Source organism: Medicago truncatula, chromosome 8 (genome assembly GCF_003473485.1).
Source record: "Medicago truncatula cultivar Jemalong A17 chromosome 8, MtrunA17r5.0-ANR, whole genome shotgun sequence".
Taxonomy (NCBI): Eukaryota; Viridiplantae; Streptophyta; class Magnoliopsida; order Fabales; family Fabaceae; genus Medicago; species Medicago truncatula.
Window position 1 is genome coordinate 39,588,157 of NC_053049.1, and position 18,634 is coordinate 39,606,790.

Below are 18,634 nucleotides of genomic sequence, written 5' to 3' on the forward strand. Positions count from 1 at the left end.
ATGATGGATATGAATATAATTTAAGGACCCATTCGCGCACCACCCATCAATTCTAAACACTGAATCTACAAGGCAGACCACTTGATTTATGAATTTCAAATTTAATCAAAAAAATTAGGGAAGAAATTTTACATCAATTCATGGAAGAAATTTTGGGAATTTTGAACTCTATCTAAAGAATTATAACATTAGGGTTCCAAATTTATATATTTGGGGAAGAAATAGCCTTTAATGAGGAAGTGGAGAAAGAGTCGTTACTCACAAAGAAGGGAAAGAGCCGTTGCCAATTTTCTGAAAATCCATCAATTTGGTCCTTGGAAATTTTGTGTAAATCCATCAATTTCGTCCTTCGAAATTTTGTGTAAATCAATCAGTTTGGTCCCTGCTTGCGTGACATCTGACGTGTTAAGCTTTGTCAGAGGTTAACGTGATACGTCACCTCCGTTAACAGACCAACTTAACGGAGGGACTGATTTGATTGACATTTTGTAAATTCAGGGACTAATTTGATATTTCACAAAATTCAAGGACGAAATTGACCGATTTTTCAAAATTCAAGGACGAATTTGAGGTATTAGTCGGAAAATACTAAAAAACAAATGTGATCGATTTCCAACTTTATGAAGGAATCATTTTTATTATTTTATTTTTCTACATATAGTATTGACTATTCCTTCAAAAAAAAGTATTGACTATTGACAACCAAAAAAATGCAATAAAGGCACATCAATTAACTGACATTGTATGTTATTAAATATTTTAGGGACATTAGATTTTAAAAAATAATTAAAAGCAATCATTTGCTGGAAAAATATTTTTTAAATTCCAACTAATAAGTATAGCATTCCATTATAATTTTTTTGACTGGATCCACTCCATCATTTATAGTCTATACTTTATAGTATACTTTAAAATTTTACTCTTAATAAATATTTTAAGGGAAATGCTGACATAACAACATACGTCCTGGAGGCAAACACATGTTAATGATTTTATTAATGATTGACATAATAATATGCATCCTAAAGGCAAATACATGTTAATGATTTTATTAATAGAAATTATATATTGGATATTATGGCAATTTATTTTATCAAGAACATTAATTTTTCTCAATAAATATTTTTTTATTAAAGTTTAACACCGTCTTTTAAACACTTTTTAGCATGACTTATTTTTACAACCTCGGTTATTTTTGTCAGTAAAAACGGAAAGACGTGCCATCTTAACGTTAGTATTAAATAATCACAATATCTTGCATATTAAGATGACTTGAGATTGATTAAAAAAAAAATATATATCTTGAGATGGATTTTGAGGAAACATGTAAAAAGTCTTTAGCATAAGTGGAACTAAAATCTTGAGGCTCATTATTGATTATTATTTTCATGATTTCCTGTAGACTTTTACTAAAATTTTGCAGGAAATTCTCTTGCTGATTTTGTCTCCAAAAGTGTTGTTTAAATATTGTTTTATCAATTTTGTTTAAGTCATTGTCAAGTTTCTTAATATAACTACATTTGATTATTTCTATGTATTCTGTAAAAATGTAAATTAATTTTGAATGTTTTTCTAAATCATTAATTCACATATTTCTTAATCACTAAAAAAACTATAAAAGTATAAATTTTGTCAAAAAAAAAACTATAAATATATTAGTAAAAGATACTCACATTATCTCTTGCCATATATATGCTTATATAAAAATAAAAAATAAAAAAAATAAAACCACATGCAATCAGGTATCAGATCATTCAATGAATCAATTTCATTATTTTTCAATGTCTTGCTGGTAGAGACTGACATTGCAAAACTTCCTGTAACGAATATCGTCGTCGTCATCATCATGATCATAATATTTGCACATGAAATGAACTGACTGCATGCCCTGGTCGGTTGCGAATTAACGATATCACTAAAGTCTGCTATGAACTGATAGCTCATGTTTCATTTGATCTCTCAAGACTCTCCTTAGTATTTTGTTGGAAGCTGTTCTAGGAAACATAGGCACAATTTTAACAAGACTTATCTGTATAGTAACAAAAAGAGTTGTGAGCATCAAATATATAAATCATCACAAGTCAGATTAAAATTTTCAATTTCAATTCAGTACTCAAAATTTTATGAACCTGAGTCATTTAAGTTACTGCTTTAATAATGCTTTCCATAAAGTAATAAATGACATTGAGAGTTTGACCTTAAATAAAGGATTAAGGTTGGTTTGAATGGCCTTAGAGAATTTCTTCTTCAGAGTTTCCGCATCGGAATCGTATCCTTTCTTTAAAACTACAAATATAACCAGTTGTTCTGGACCTCCATTTGCAGGAGAAACACTGACTGCTGCTGTTTCCAAAATGCATTCATCGGCTCTATCACAGACGCGCTCAATTTCTACAGAACTTGTCTGCAATATTAGAACAGAAAATTCCACATAAGAATAATAGCCAATCTAAGAAAGCCAAAATAAGATCTTCTAAGAAATCCATGACCAGTTACAAAGCATCAACGATCAATTTATCCATTACCAGTTGAGATTATTTATTTTACCCTCTAAAATGGGTTTGCTACTTTAGAGGAGAAAAATCCACGAAACAAAGATACACTCAATCTGTAAGAAGGGTAATATAAACATAAATATCGTGGGCCATGCGGTACCTTTATTCCACCAAGATTCATGGTGTCATCAGCCCTTCCTTGTACAACGAGATGGCCTCCTACAGTTCTTTTGATAATATCTCCATGTCTTCGAAGAACCTGCTAATGCATACCATGTTGGACATCAGAAGATATAGATAAAGAAACTGACTGAAAAAGTTGATGAATAATAGAATTAGAGTAATTAAATTTCGGTTAGTCTAATCAACAATGAAGTAATCTGCAAAGGGATTACATTAAAATCCTAGATATAGATTTGCCTAACGTAAAGTACATTAGAATATTTATAGCTTACATAGGTATTAACTATATTTCTTATCCAACTATCCAACACATTCAAAGTTCACAGAGTGGACCCGTCTTCTCTAATTTCTGAATTTTCTATATGCAATTTGGCAGGTGTGCACATAAACTAGCAGTGGGACCTCAGAAAGAATTTAGGATGTAATGAACCAACTTATTAAAGTATGTTGGTAATCACAATATTTTCATATAACTAATGCTTCAAGATTGCTTCATCAAAATGTGAAAGTCATTGGTCACATTGGCAGTAAGAATGTTTATTGAAGTGTATACCTTTCCTTTGTAAAGCGGCATTCCCTCAAAGTAAATCTTCTCATGGTCAGCATTAAGCAATCTATCAGTTGCTCCCATAGATACAGGGAATAATCCCACTTCACCAACGCAGGGTACATCATCTGGCTGTCATATGGGTCCAAGATATCAACCTAAATTAGAAAACCTAAATTTGTCCGTGACAGAGGATAATATTCTTATTATACAAGGTAGGGAACATTTATAAGGAAGGTGGTAGCATATGTAAATAAAATAATATGATCAAAACATAGAAACTATCCTGAAAAACATCTTACATAAGGAACTCCATTTTCATCAAGGATGACTAAACCAGTTGTCAAAGACGCTGTGCTAAATGCTCCAAAAGCTTGAGGCTGTAGTAGACTCCCCATGATATAACAAGATGCAAGCTCAGTGCCTCCGCAACATTCAATTATGGGTTTGTAATAAGATTTTGAAGAAAGCCAAAGGTCATCATCAACATTTGAAGTTTCTCCAGTTGAACAAAATTTTCTGCATATAACCACAGATTAATTCATTGTTCATATAAGTTAATTGGTTATTTAAATTTATGAGACATTACTTTATCTTTGTCCAATCCAAGCCCTCCATACACTGTGTACTCTTCCAAGTTTTTACTAAGCTTGGAACTGTTCCCAAAATGGTAACTCCTGCATCCTGAACAATTGTAGTTAAATGAATAATGTGTACTTTGGTGCAATGTAAGATTTCTGTTGATGCAGCATACAACATCCAATAATGTAATTATTATGACGCACACTTAGACCCCGTTTACTTTTGGAAAACATTTTCTGTTTTCATTCTCTAAAATTTATGTTTACTTTAAATTGCTAACTAGGAGACATAAGACTTAGGTAGTAAACAATTTTGATCGAGAGAAGAGATGGAAGGCCAGCTAGGAAGAATAAATTTTCGGAAACAATGTTTTGAAATTCCAAAGTTTCTGAAAATGCTAGATCTATTAAGAAATTGTAAAAGAAAATGGTGTGAAAAATGTTGGACCTATATTCTCTTATGTTTATTAGTTGAAGTGGAAATAAAAACAGAAAATATGGGAAGTAAACGGGCCCTGGTCCATTAAATTATTTTTGTATTGAGTTTATGGACTATGTACTGAAACTGTAATACTTTTTTTACACAATTATCCAATTAGATATTACCATTATGTCACTCTATTATATTACTACTTTCTAAATTTTTACACAATAGTACATAGTCCTTAAACTCTTTTTTTCAATACAATACTTTCCTTTTCAGTTTTCACCAAGTATTTTCTATTTTCTTTCCTTAGTCAGAACACTCATTAACACTGTCCATATAAAATTTGGAAGAATCACCTGAACAAATTTTCCAAAACCATGACCTAGTGGAGATCCATGGTACAGAGCAAGAGTTGCTCCAGATAGGAAGCATGAATATAGAAGAGTTGGTCCCATCACCCAACCTAAATTTGTAGGCCAGCAATAGACGTCTCCGGGTTGAATATCAATTAAAGCCCATCCATCTGCAGCACTTCGTATGGGCGAAAGTTGAGTCCAAGGAATTGCTTTTGGATCCCCTGAAGCATAAAAATGGAACCAGAAATCATTATACTGGCAGTCCATAATTGATATGTTTTAAAGGAGAATTTTACCTGTGGTTCCAGATGAGAAAAGTATGTTAGTGACAGAATCGATTGATTGATAGATTGGAGAGTAATGATGAGACCTGCCATGATTTAAATGTTAAAGCGAGACAAAACAAAAGAGAAACTGTGCACCTTCTATCCTTTTTCTGTTTTGAGAATTTTCAGCAGCGACTAAGTAAGGAGAAATTACCGTTTGCCTAGATGAAAATATGGCTTAATAGTTAATAGTATACACATTGTAAAGCACATTACCTTGGATTCTGTTTTCCAGAAGAAAGAAAACTATTCCATGATAAGTCTTGTTCTCTTAATTGTACTCCAATATCATTTCCTATCACAGGAAGCACAATAACTTTACATGCAGCTGCCTCAACGACCCGGCTGGAAGAACAAATATGCAGAATTAGATCAGTGGTCTACTTGTACAAAGAATAACATTAAATTCAAGCAAACCCAATATCTTTCATCTATTCAAGTTTTGCATGGCAAAATAGTTTGAGAGTGGCATTCAATAAAATTGACCTACAGAGGCATTCAAGCATCCAAATTAGAAATTTTGGCTAATGAGATGCAGTTGTGTATTTGTTTGTAACATATATCTGTTGAGAAAAGTGTGTACATAACAAAATGCTAAGAAAACCATACAGTAAATGAGACATTTCTGGTGGAAGAATCAATTCAAGTAGGATAAGGCCCAAAGTTATATGATCGAATCAGTGAGGAAAGATGTGATAGGAAGAGATTGATGAACGCTAAACATCCATCTAGTACGGAAAAGAATAAAGTTTTTGTTTTAAATAATTCTCACTTGGAATCTGAACAAGTAAAACAAAATGACCTCAAGTGACCGGGATTATAAAATTTCATTTCTATTTTATAAGTGAAAAATATATATTCCTTACAGAACTCATTCTTGTTTGTTCCTACCAAATAACTAATTCTATCCTATGAAAGATGCAATAAAACAAACCGAAGCAGAAATGAGAAAAGGTAAACATGAATTTAAAATGCAACATGGGTTTGAGGATTCAAGATTGTATACTTCAGTTTGGATCCTTTATTCTAACACATACTTTTCTATTCCATAATAGGTTATCATTTGTCCAAAATTGCCCAGCATGTATATTCATATGCTCGAACGCACATACTTTTCATCAGTATGTGGATTGTGGCAGTGAATTTGAACACAGACAGACAACAATAAGAGGTACAAATTATTGAAACGATTATTTATCCGACGATATTGGCAATACTGTAATTAAGTTAAAAAAATAAGAAGTGTATTAGGCTAGTAAAACTAAACATGCCAATTATCATCTTCTGAACAAATAGACACAGACACCATAGCAGTGATGATGAGGTAAAAAATGACTGTGATAAGTATAATGCCAACAATTTTTTACCTGTACAAAGGGAATTTCTTGCCACCTCTTAATATGAAGTCCTGAAAACAAATTCAAGCGGAATGAGTTATATTGTAAAGAGAAATTGGTAACTGGGAAATAGTTAATAGCTTTACTAGTAAAGTTTGTACTTAGTACTAAATATAAGAACACCTGCGTGAAAATACCCTTTGCATCGGAAACACGGAGGCGAGTTGCAATTTCTTTTGGTGCAAAGCTATCAGCTATTGACACCACAACACATCCTGCTAAAACAATAGCTAGATATATAATCACAGAATTGACGGTCATTTGCATGTCAATTGCAATTGCATCACCCTTGGAGAAATTGGCATCTATTGCATTTGCCACCAACCTGGAAGTAATATGGCAAAAACATTAAGAAAACCAAAAGGGTGAGGTGCGACATGAGACATGAGAGGTGACATACATGACTTGCTCTCGAAGTTGTTTGAGAGTGATACGATGAACCTCGGAGTCATCAAAACCTTCATCCCTCCAGATGATAGCTATACTGTCATCTTGTTTGTTAGGGTGGGAGCTAGGTTGCAAACAGCAATCAGCAATATTAAGTACAGAACCAGGAAGCCAAGTTCCTCCGTGTTTTGATTGGTCAGAAGATGTATCTAAAATGCAATTTGGAGGTTCGACAAAGGAAATAGAAAGTTCCTTTAGAACAAGAGACCAGTACACCTACAGTGCAATACAAACTTGCAGTAAATAACTTGCACTTGTAAAGTTCCTTGCAGAAATAGAATGAAAATGTAAAGATAGAAGGGAACTAACTTGCACTTGCCTCAGGGTGTTGAACAGAAAATTTATGAAAAAGAGGAAAACTAGTAATAGGATCCTTGTACGAGGATGCTCCTAAAAGCTGAGAACCATGAGTTTCCATGAGACGACCCAGGTTGGTGCGGATTGCCTGCTCTCTAAATGTAGAAACCAACAATAAATAAATACAAGAACAATGACTACACATAATAAGTGTTGAACTAACATCTTAGTTGTAATCTCAGTTTGAATTTCAAATATGTATTCCTTTAGTTTAGATGATGACCGTTGTAACAACTTCTATTTTTCCTCTCATCCCATGTATCTATGAATGCCTTTGTAATCTTATATATATTTCCTAACGCAAATACTGCCATTTATTGGAAACAGCTCGTTGTTTGATGCATCAATCATAAAACCCAGCCACCGTTCATCAAAATCAAAGATGTTTGATTGTCTCACCAAAGAGACAGTCATGAAAATGTAATTACATAATTTTAAATTATGTCTTGTATATCTAAGTATGGCCGGATTAGAGCTCTATAATTCAACAATAGGTATCCCTCAAGTATGGCACGTACTACACTCTTCCCTCACCAAAGAGTGTCTCTCTCAATCTTCCTTTACCAAAGAATTGAGATATTTGGCTGTGGTTAAGTCTTATAATGTGCTGCTCTCATATAACAACAATAGTCTTAGTTCTTTTACATACATAGCTTAAGTAAGAGGAACCATCACTTATATTATTGTAACTTTAGTGGAACTAGAATTGATGTTTAAGATATCATGAAATACTAAACATGTATCTATCTTTCATTAAATAGGATCCTCTAACTTTCATTGAATTAGTATTTGCAACACTACTGAAAAAACTAGGCCCCCTTACATCCGGCGGATCTAAATTTTTTGCAGTTTGCCTTAAATTTCATATACTCCGGGTGGGTGTAAAAACCCAGTTCTATATTCTCTCCATATGTATGGTGTCTACCCACCAGCCCCTCCTACCTTCATTAAACTTCTAATTTCGACTAACTGACGCAATGTCTCTGAAGTTAAATTTATTTCTTAAACTATGCAGTTTGGTCCCTTCTGGTATAAGCAAACCGTGTCCAAAAATCCAAGTACAAGCTCCTACCTGAACTATGATTTCGGCAAAATCCCCTAAATTGTTTTCTTAAGGCCTTCGATGGCAACTAGGGGATCTAAGTAAAGTTAAAATTATACTCTTTAACCTGAAACTTTACGCTCAAACATTCTGGGACAGAAATTCTGCACGCAAAAATGTTAGCTAAAAAACTCAGAATTGAGTTGGTAGTCACACTCACAACCCTCTTTTAGGCATATTTAGGGTCTGTTTGTGTATCCTTAGGGTTTGTTTGGGAGTTTCATGGAGAGCGTGTGGAAATACATCGGTTTCTTACTCGTGCAAAGGAACTATTTCTTGGCAATCTCGACAACTTATAACGAAGTTTGTCCCGCATATCACTAGGAAGATCAGAATCTTTACAGGCCTCACCTGACGAGCTAGCTTCGCCTGAGGCTCTTGTGGCTGCTGCGACTAAACTTGGTTGGTGCTCTTGCTTCGGTCGATCGAAGAAAGATGGTGTCAGTGACCAGAGAAGGTCCCTCTTTCTTTAGAGAATGACCGTGGTCGTTTCGCTTCCTCTCTCTATCGGTTGAGTGACTTTCACTTCCATTGCGACAGGATTGAATCAGCCGAACCGCTTGAAAGCCTCCTTTTCTTCGTTAAATCGCGCGCGAGTTGGAAAGCTTTTTGGGGAGATTTCCTATAGCCTAACTGGAAGTGCCCACTGGCATGGGGTTTAGGAGTTTCATTCCACCTATTTTAAATTCTCATTCACATCGAGTATATCCTTGAGCTGGCTTCATCCATGCAACCTTACCTCGTTATGTTTGCAAACTACAAAAGGCCCTTTATGGCCCCAAGCAAGCTCCTTGCGCCTAGTTTCATGCTCTTAGAGATTTCCCTCTTCAATTTGGATTCATAAATTTGATGAGAACAATTCCTTATTGACTTACAATAATGATAGCATATTTCTACTCGAAAAGAACTGTAACACTGTTGCTCATTTTTTTTGTTTATCTTGATGATATTTTGCTAATAGGGTATAGTGCCACATTTCTCAGCAAGTTCAAGACCTCTCTTGCTAAATCTTTTTCTCTCAAGGACCTTAATTTTCCAAATCACTTCATCGGAGTAGAGGTTTTGCCGACATCCCAATGACTTTTTCTAACACAACGTCACTTTATTTGGCAGCTGCTTCTTACTTAAAAGTACCAATATGGCAGATGCTAAGCCAGTTTCAACACCTATGTCAACATCCCTTTCATCTGAAACTCAACCGGACTCAACAACTTTTGATGCGGACATGTCTAAGCCCTCTTTTAGACATGGACACCGACACGACACTGACACATACATTTATACAAAATTATGTGATTTTTTCAAATTATTAGCTGTGTTGGGCATCTGTGTCGTGTTGATGTCCATGTCCGTATCCGTGCTTCATAGGGTGTGACTAATATTATCAGTATGAATACTTCATAATACTAGAAGAAGGAAAAAGCACATATGAATAATAACAATTAGAGTGACTTACAGAGAAGGAAACCAATAAAGAGGAGGAGAAGAAGAGGAGTGATGATGATCATTATAGATGGTATAGTAGAGAAGCTGATGCAAGGGATGAGGGTATGATGGTTTGAGGACTTTGCGGCTGACGAGGTGGCGCCATGTGTCAGCTGAGGAGAGTGAGGACAATGGCAGTGACAGCAACACTTCCTTCAATTCATTGGCTTCGGCAGCTGATAAACCAACCTTTACAAAATCATCAATACCCAACTCCATTACACTCTTTTTTCCCATTTCTTTCTTTCAATTTTTTCAACTTCAAAATTCTAAGCAAACATGAATACGGTGGTAGTTGCAGGTGTAGATGATGAGGTGGTTGGTGAATGGGTGATGTGATAGATAACAAAGCATGGTGGCTAGCTACTACGTGGTTGGTTGCTCTGTCCTTCAAGTTGGTCAACTCAAAATTTAATTTTACAAATGTGAAAATCAAAATTGTGATAATTATAATCATATTCAGTTCAATGATTGTTAATATTTTGAAATGTAGTGATATGATTATTTTAGTTTTATTTTATATTAAAATTGTGTTCAAAAATAGGAAAATTTGTATTAATTTAAACGGTAGATTTTTGTGTAAATAGCTTAAGGACATATAATATAGTTTATGGTGGATCCAATAATATTTTATAAGTTTAAACACATATCATAATTTATTTTAATGGTGCACTCATATGAGAACTTTTCTTTTTTGGAATTGGTGAAGGGAAATCGATTACCGAAACAGGTTTCGATTTCCTTTCCTTGGATCATTACGAATTCGATTCCCTCCCAGAGGCGCCGCCTCAACTAGCTTCTAGGAGCCAATTGTAGGGTACCAAAGCCTTTCTAGAGGGCATTCGAGCCCCTAGGAATATATTGACGGTCCAGGGCTAAAACATAGGACACTAAATTTGTCATTTTTTTTATTAGGGGGCCAAAATTGCAACATTGAGAAAGTTAAAGGGTCAAAAGTACACTTAAGCCTTTGAATTATAACACAGCTTGTAGGCAGGAGATAAGCTTGTTACAAGTGCATGAACATGAACCATCATTTTCATTCACATAAATATTGGAACATGATATACACGATGCAGAAGACCAACTATACAACAAACCCTTTTCAACAGAGTGAAATTCATCTGACAATAAAGTACATATTGGAAAGAATGTGAAATTGCTAGGCAAACAAACGACTCTTATATCATATTATTCACTTGGCGAATCGGATAGTCCATTCTGCAGCAATATCATCATGTTTTGCTCTGTCTCCCAAATATAAGTGAGCAATGACAGGAACAACAGCATTGTCTGCAACAACAATAACAACTTTACATTCTAAGATCATTTTTTTTAAGAAGCTACTTGGAGTATCGGCTGATTTTAAGTGTTGTTATTACTTTCTATACAAACAAAATGTAAATATTGGTATTACTAATACTGAAAATTAGTTGAATCCGGTGTTAAAAGACATAATCATTAGCGGAGTGTCCTATTAAATCATGCTGCTTTTTCAAGACATGGAGGTAATAATACAATAGTTTCCTCTTTTCTTGCATTCAGAAGCAAAAGGCTCTAAGTATACAAGTACCATGTAAACCTTCATCCCTATATGTAAGACTCCTTTGTAAATTTTTCTTTTCCCTTTTATAGGATCATTTTCAAATTACAAGATACATTAGTGATCTTTCACAAAAATACATACCCTTAATTAAATGGGGAAACTAAAAGACTAATCATTTATCTCTCTTAATATTGATTGATAATTCGGAAAAGAGATTGTACATTGTTGACAAATTTAATATAGAAATATTTTTCTTAATTTTCATGCATTAACTAAAAGGATATTAGATATAAGGACAAAGGTAGTAGCATTCAAGAAGAGAATAGACAAACTTACAAGGGTCAGGATTTGTCAAAAGTGATCTAACAGCAAGTAGCACCTTAGTAATTGTTAGTGCCGGACTCCAACCATCCTTCAATATTCCCATACTAACACGGCCATCAGGTTCTACATTGCAGTGGTAAATGCGAGTTCTGAAGACTACCTGCTAGTTCAATTTAACAAGGCAATACACAACAATTAAATTACTTTTACCTCCACATAAATTATTTGTTGTCTGCATATTGCCTTTTTATTTTTTAAACCTATACCAAACTCTTCGAACAGAGAAGTTTATGAAAAGTTGAGAGAAGACATGTTACAGGAAGTTTATAGGCTTTGAAAATAAAGGGACTGTACTTGAACATTTACATAATGGGAAGGTAACAGCAATTTTCTCAGAAGGAAAAAAAAAACAAGCATTTTATACAAATACTGATAGGTACTAACACTATCAATCACAGTAACAGCATCAAATAGTATTGAAAAGATAAAATGGAGAGGGTTTCATTAATCATAGAAAGGAAAAATAGCAAAGGAAGCAAACTTCCTGATACAACTGAGAGCTATGCTCACCGACTCAGAGAATATCACAAATCTCTGCTCCTAACAGAATTCTTTTTCTGACCCCTTCCTCCACTACCCCAATCCCAATACAACAGAAGTGAGTCACGCATCACACCCCTTTTCTGCCAGCTCATCATTCTCTTCTTTCTTTCTATTTTTCCTAACATACACTCTCCATATTTTGGGTACACGGTGTGGATGACTAGACACGTCATCAACACCTAAACTCTCATTTCCAGCTCTATCAAATACAAGTAACCAATTTATTAAATTCTACTTGAAATACAACTTAAAGTTCCCAATGACCCAGTTAGCTCCTTCAAATGACATGAACTTGAACAAAACAGTTAGCCAGTGAACTTTCCCTATATCAAATCAGAAGCAAAAAAATATGTGCATTCAAGCCAGTGAATAACCTTTTTTTTCACTCAATATTAGTTAAATGCATACAAAATGATATATTGTTTATTGCTTCGAAAGTGGGAGAATGGACTCAAATAAGAGGATGTAAGATTCAATAGTTCAAACTTGTTAAACACAATAACAGACCACCCAGTGACTAAATATCTTGTAATATCAGCTACGACACTATCCCTATCTATGTTGTCAATAGCAGGTGATCACACGTGATAATGGAATTGTAGCAGCGCAGCTGCGACACTTACAGCTGGTATGTCACATTGGCATTATACAAGGGTAGCTATTTCGACTGAAAATTGTGTTTGACTGCCACAACAGCCACCTTTGATGCTAAATGCCCCTTTCACCCCCTGATCACTAGATTTATTCGGCTTTTTGGTCATTTTCCCTGAGTATTCTTGGTCAGCAGCTTCGGCCGTTCTGCACCATGCGAAAGTGAAACTCACTTTCTCCTACCTCCGTTTTGTGAAGATCCGAAGACACACTTGCTCCCTTACCTTCTTTGTTTTCTTCCAGAAATGGCTACTAGGTTTTATGGTAGTGGTGACGACTACCGTGTTCTCCTCTGTTCTCTGCTCCTCATTTAATTCTACTGTGTTTCTACTCAACCCTGGTATCATGTCAACCATAAACTTCCCAAAGTGAAGCCTTCCTAAACTACTTTCTAGTCTTCACAATAGAGGCTTTCCCTCTATCTACTATCCCACTTTAGCGGTTTAGGGGTCGACTGCTCCCCACCACTAGGATTAACAACACGGATCCCTTTATGAAAAAGAGAAGGATTACAAAAACAATTTTATGCATTTTCCAAGAATTATGCTTGGTATCCCCATCCATAGAAGGGGTGATACATACCTGTAGAATAGTTCACTTCATTAATCTGGCTTCCCCGAGAAGGATGTTACTCTGGTCTTGCCTTTAAGAATTATGACTTGAGCCCACGAGTAAAACCATCCCAAAAGACTAACCATGAGTTGAGAGAGCATTCTGGCTAACCACCCATGATTACATTCATTCTTGACTCTTTTGGTATAGGTAGCCATTTTCCTGTTAGTTCCTATTTTGCTTACCTATCCTACACGGCAAGCTCTCAATAAAACTATCAAGTGTTTGTATGACTTGAGCTCTAGAGAAGAGTCCATCCCAAAGGACAAGCCTATTGGGTGGGAGAATCCTATGGCTTAAGTATCAATTCATTCTCTAGCTTTACTCAATGTGGTGCACAATATAAGCCTAAGACAAGCCCATCGCCTTACCAAACTAAATGTATATAGAATTACAACTTTTATGTCAATCAGTAACAAGCATTAACTTCAAGGAACTTAACGCATTCATTATATAAAAAGATTTTAATTTTTATACACTGACAGTGTAAAGTTACTTTACACATGCATCCAATAATGTGTTGTTGCGTTAATTAATGAATACGACAACTCATATTTTCAATCACATTATTAGATGCACAAGTAAAATAATTTTATACCGACAACGTATAAAGATTAAATCTATATAAAAATAAAGTTTCATTTCATGCTAACATTCTTCCACCACATGCCAAAGCAAACAGCAATTCTAGAAAAAGAACCAATTAGTACCTGGGGAGGCTTGAAGGGATAGTCAGTAGGAAATATTATGTCAAGGAAGAATATGCCACCTTGGTAAGGTGTTCCTACAAACAAAAAATCAAATTGATGATAAATTCAATCTGAACCCAAACAACCTAAGCTGAATGGTGAAGATGGTGAACCTGGGGTGCCAATAATGGTGGCGATCCAGTGATAGAGATTATCACCCTTGGGACCAGCAGAACAATGAGGAGGAGGGTCGTTGTTGAGTTCAACCATTTCTCTTTGAATTCTCTTTCCAGAAGCAGACACTGAGGTTGTCGGTGCCCATGATGATGTTGAACTTCTTCCTCCTCCACCTGGTATCATCACTTCACCTCCTAAACCCTATTTCCCAATTCAATTTTCGTTTAGCTCATCTATTCTTCTTCAGTAATCAATGTTTTTCTCTCATTAAGAATCAATATCAAACTCATTCAAGTTGTTGTTACTAAGACATTTTTCACCATCAACACTTTCAACAAGAATACACCGGAAGTAGTAATATTTGGGATAAATTCATAACGGTTTTGACAATTTTAAATGTATTTAATTTTTTTTAAGAAAGAGAAATTACGAGTAATATTACAAAATTATTATTTATTAATAGTATTTAAAAGAGAAATTTAAAAATTGAAAGAAGACAGAGTCTTCAATAGTAAATAGTAAGTATTATAGAGAGAGAAAAAAAATCATTAATGTTTTATTGATATTATAAAATAACTTATAGTTTGAGGCATGTTTTTTTATTAAATGACTCGTAATTTTTTTATTGTTTTAGGGTGAAGGATATAAGGTTAATAATACATTTCAAAATAATATGTTTTGTTCTACTTCCATAGGGATTAAAATTGATTCTGAATGTGTAGATTTAATTCTGACATGTTTGATTGTTGTCGAGTAGAATTGATTCTACCACCAGAATTGATTGTACTTGAAGCTATAATTCGTAGTTTTTATTCTAGAATACTTTAAAAACTAATTTATAAATATAAGGAAAAAAAACTCATTTTCTTTGTCCCAAAATATAAGTAAAAAAGACAAACTTTTATCCTATTTAATCTTGTTTTTCTAAAAAATCTCTTTTCCAAGAAAAACTTTTGTTTATTCTCATAAAATTACATTAAATTTTCTCTCTCTTTTATTTTTTCCATAACCAATAGTCAATGAAAATTGTTTTTACATCTTCCTGTAAAACTTTTTTCAAAGAAAACACAAAACTATACTCTAAATTCTTATGTTTTAGTTTTTTGTGATTTTTTTTCTTATAATTTGGGACGGAGGGAGCACACTTTTAGTACATAAAAATTAATCTCACATACTTATGCACTAGCAGTGTAAATTATTAATCCCATGAACTTTTTCGTTAAAAGACCTTGAATATTGGCGTTTCCATTGTGATGGCTTTACCTCCCCAAATTTTATATAACCAACAGATTTGACAACTTATAATCTCAGATTTTTGCAATAGAAATTTCCTCCTTACATATCAAACAGTTTGGAACTAAGGTTATCTAATAAATCTTACAAACCCTTTGATAAAACTCAAGTCTTTCCGCTTCTGCCTCCCTAGATCATCAGGGTTGCAACCATAAGTACCAAGACTCAACTCTCCACATGGGCCTCCCCAGTTCCCTCACCACTACTTCTGCATTCTTGTACTTTGCTCCCACAATGAAGAAGAAATAAGGAAATCCCATGACCTCGTCACCTTTATGTCACAACCAATTCCGCAGCACTAAGTGCCAAAGATTGAAGGAACTTGTTGCCATAACAAAGGATCAAGGGGAAGAACCCCTTCAGGATCCTCCAATTCCTCCGGCATACGCAGTCTCCGCAATACAACGGATTTAACCACCAGATTAACATCTACTGCATCCATTTTGATTCTTGGTATTTTACATTCCAAATCCATAAGTCAAATTCCAGCCAAATAGAAACACTTTTGATGAAAAATTTCCCATAACAAAGCTACTCTAAATGTACCAAAGCTGTTTGTAGTTGTACTAAAAAAATGCGCCAAAGCTGTCCAATTCAAATCAGAGAAAATAACCAAAGAGAACACATGAACAGACCAATGTCATAAAATCATAACAGTAAAGAGACAATAAATAAGAGAACCACGTAAATAAATATTGGCATTCATCTCAAACCAACTACATTAAACCACAGAACCACATAAATGAATGGATAAAACAATAAGAGAGTTGTTAATTTGGCAAAAGGCAAGAAGCGACTAGTTCAGCAGGTTTCATGTGAGGTGAAGTGGTGAACTGCTCAGCAGAAGATCAAACTATATCATTCCTGATGTTACAAGTTCATGTTCACGCAGTTGCGGATGCTAGCTTTGGCCGGTAACAAGCAAGCATGAAAGGTAACATACTCAAGTGCAACTTCTAATCAGCGCTAACCTTCTTCTCAATACTTGAGTTGCTAAGTATTATTACACCAACTATTATGAGTGAGGCACCTGCAAACCACTGTGAAACATTTTTTTGCATCAAAAAATGTGTGAATGAATAAACTGAAAACATAAAAGGCAAATAACCAACCACAGATTCTTTAGACTTTGTTTGAGCCCTAATTTTATTTTTCCCTTAGAACCAACCAATAGTTTTTCTGATTTTTAGTACAGCAAAACTATAAATTGGATCCTCTCTCTCATATGTACCCGTAATAGCAAATCATGATACTTGGTTTATCTCGATCCCACATTAAGCAGTTGGAACACACGTTACATGTAACGTAATGGATAAATAAACTGAGTGTGATATAAAAACAGAATTAAGGGTCATAATCATGAAATTGGTACCATTTCAATTTTTAGTTACAAATAGGGTAATTAATATGTAAAGATTGAAATTGAAAGGAAAAAAAAAATAAAAAAAATAGTAACTACCTGGAAAGAGAGATGTTCATGAAAGAAGAAGAAACCGGCTAAACCAGAAGAGATAAAATTGGTAGCGAAATTGGTGACAGTAGCTTGAAGAGAAGAGAGAGCTTTGAGACTGTTGACATAACAACACCACATGGTTACATTGAAGAATACCACGAACCCGTACTTAATCAAGATGTGAAAGGTGAACTTAGCGAAGATGGCTGCAAGAGCGGCGTTCAATCCAGCAGATACTGCCCACGCATACCCTTTCCTTCCATTTGACGATCCTCCTCCCTCCATCTTCCTGATCACAATCGCTAACTATTTCACCCTTCCTATTTAGCTGTTGTCAACAACTATAAAACTTTCAAGATTGTTTTTTTTTGGTACAAAGATTACTTTAATTTTATTTTAAATAAAATAATTAACTTTTTTTTGGTTTGTAATAAAATAATTAACTTGTATATCAATCTAAAATTATTTTAAAAAGAAATTAAATGAACAAAAGAAATCAAAATGATATATTGAACAGAGAGTCATCTTTCAGGTACAAGCACAAGGTGTATCACAAAAGACACTCACAAGATACAAACCAACTTTCAACAACAATGAAATAAAGGAAAGTTGTTTGACACTCTCCACAAGTTGCATATGAGAACCCTGAGTGCCTCGGAAAATTCTAGCATTCCTTCCAAATTACCCAAGTTGTAGCAAACCAAATCAAATGCATGAAAGAGCGTCTAGATTTACCGTACCCTGTAGAGAAGTCGAAGAATGAAGTGATCCAAAATATGGGATGGATCCGCTGAGTGAACACAAAGCAGTTCCTAACAAGCTGCCAAAGATATCCGAAAAAAGCACAAGATGCGATTAAATGGCATTCGAATTCATGAAGACCGCAACCACTAACACAATATCGAGCCTCTACGGAATAGATTCGATTTTGAAGGCAATCGATTGCGAAACAAACGCCAAGTGAACACTGAAACCTTCAAAGGCACATCCTTCCTCCATAAAAGCCTCAGCAGTATCTGGTAATTGATATGCGTCGTATCTGTGAGCAAGCGGTAAGCACCACTAGCCGTGTAACCATTGGCTATGTCAGGGGTCCACCTCCAAGCATCAGCAGAATCAACCTGCAGCATAGCTGTTAACAATAAAAGTCTACACTCTTCTAACAGCTCCTCCTCCTACACCCAAAACTTCCTCCGCCACTTCCAAGCTTCCCCCACCCACATCCCACCCCCAATGAAACATTTATGCCACAGTAGATAATTTATTTTCAGATAAATCGTATAAGCTATGAAATGTCTCACAAAGTGGGACATCACTCATCCACCTATCCAACCAAAACAAGGTGATATTATATATTTATGTAGTTCTTTTAACCAAAAAATACATATTTATGTAGTTCTTTTAATTTTTTTAAAATATCAAAGTATAGACTTAATCTTACCCTTTTTTTATAAAACTCAACACTCGCAAACACCTCTAAGGCACAATAAAGGTAGAAACTAGAAACTTTAACTTTATATTGAAAATTGTACATTTCATTTCTTAAAAAGTTAAAAATTGTTTCTTGACTTTTCTTTTTATTA

General features: G+C 34.6%; 3 protein-coding genes across 5 annotated transcripts; all 3 read right to left on the minus strand.

Annotated features, from left to right (window-relative positions):
• Window positions 1-1,653: 1,653 nt before the first annotated feature.
• On the minus strand, window positions 1,654-10,118 carry LOC11411261 (probable acyl-activating enzyme 18, peroxisomal). Of its 3 annotated transcripts, XM_003629663.4 has the most exons (14): window positions 9,675-10,115; window positions 7,079-7,211; window positions 6,713-6,975; window positions 6,436-6,637; window positions 6,283-6,323; window positions 5,132-5,260; window positions 4,886-4,959; window positions 4,590-4,810; window positions 3,815-3,909; window positions 3,528-3,744; window positions 3,232-3,357; window positions 2,656-2,754; window positions 2,198-2,404; window positions 1,654-2,029 (listed from the first exon to the last, which is right to left on the minus strand). In XM_003629663.4, exons 1-14 carry the CDS (start codon window positions 9,938-9,940, stop codon window positions 1,916-1,918), a joined length of 2,187 nt encoding a protein of 728 aa, XP_003629711.2. In that variant the 5' UTR covers window positions 9,941-10,115; the 3' UTR covers window positions 1,654-1,915. The 3 variants fall into 3 exon arrangements, 2 of the variants coding, with proteins under 2 accessions (XP_003629711.2, XP_039684695.1); XM_039828761.1 differs by lacking the exon at window positions 9,675-10,115 and having other exon boundaries at window positions 7,069-7,211; XR_003008056.2 differs by lacking the exon at window positions 1,654-2,029 and having other exon boundaries at window positions 2,261-2,404; window positions 3,232-3,383; window positions 9,675-10,118.
• Window positions 10,119-10,645: 527 nt separating this feature from the next.
• LOC11405204 (constitutive photomorphogenesis protein 10) lies at window positions 10,646-14,678 on the minus strand. The gene is made up of 4 exons (XM_003629664.4): window positions 14,302-14,678; window positions 14,150-14,223; window positions 11,586-11,733; window positions 10,646-10,996 (listed from the first exon to the last, which is right to left on the minus strand). Exons 1-4 carry the CDS (start codon window positions 14,486-14,488, stop codon window positions 10,899-10,901), a joined length of 507 nt encoding a protein of 168 aa, XP_003629712.1. The 5' UTR covers window positions 14,489-14,678; the 3' UTR covers window positions 10,646-10,898.
• Window positions 14,679-16,159: 1,481 nt separating this feature from the next.
• Window positions 16,160-17,406, minus strand: LOC11405205 (uncharacterized). The gene is made up of 2 exons (XM_003629665.4): window positions 17,058-17,406; window positions 16,160-16,638 (listed from the first exon to the last, which is right to left on the minus strand). The coding sequence occupies exons 1-2, from the start codon at window positions 17,334-17,336 to the stop codon at window positions 16,555-16,557; spliced, it is 363 nt and encodes a 120-aa protein (XP_003629713.1). The 5' UTR covers window positions 17,337-17,406; the 3' UTR covers window positions 16,160-16,554.
• Between the last annotated feature and the right edge of the window lie 1,228 nt (window positions 17,407-18,634).

Coding starts and splice junctions, on each gene's coding strand:
- LOC11405204 (XM_003629664.4), bottom strand. CDS start 14,488: ATGATACCAGGTGGAGGAGGAAGAAGTTCAACATCATCATGGGCACCG. Junction 14,224..14,301: donor CACCATTATTGGCACCCCAG/GTTCACCATCTT, acceptor TTTTGTTTGTAG/GAACACCTTACCAAGGTGGC. Junction 10,997..11,585: donor TTTGACAAATCCTGACCCTT/GTAAGTTTGTCT, acceptor TTGTTGTTGCAG/ACAATGCTGTTGTTCCTGTC.
- LOC11405205 (XM_003629665.4), bottom strand. CDS start 17,336: ATGGAGGGAGGAGGATCGTCAAATGGAAGGAAAGGGTATGCGTGGGCA. Junction 16,639..17,057: donor ATGAACATCTCTCTTTCCAG/GTAGTTACTATT, acceptor AATGTTTCACAG/TGGTTTGCAGGTGCCTCACT.
- LOC11411261 (XM_003629663.4), bottom strand. CDS start 9,940: ATGGGAAAAAAGAGTGTAATGGAGTTGGGTATTGATGATTTTGTAAAG. Junction 4,811..4,885: donor TTTCTCATCTGGAACCACAG/GTAAAATTCTCC, acceptor TTTATGCTTCAG/GGGATCCAAAAGCAATTCCT. Junction 2,405..2,655: donor TGAATCTTGGTGGAATAAAG/GTACCGCATGGC, acceptor CTAATATTGCAG/ACAAGTTCTGTAGAAATTGA.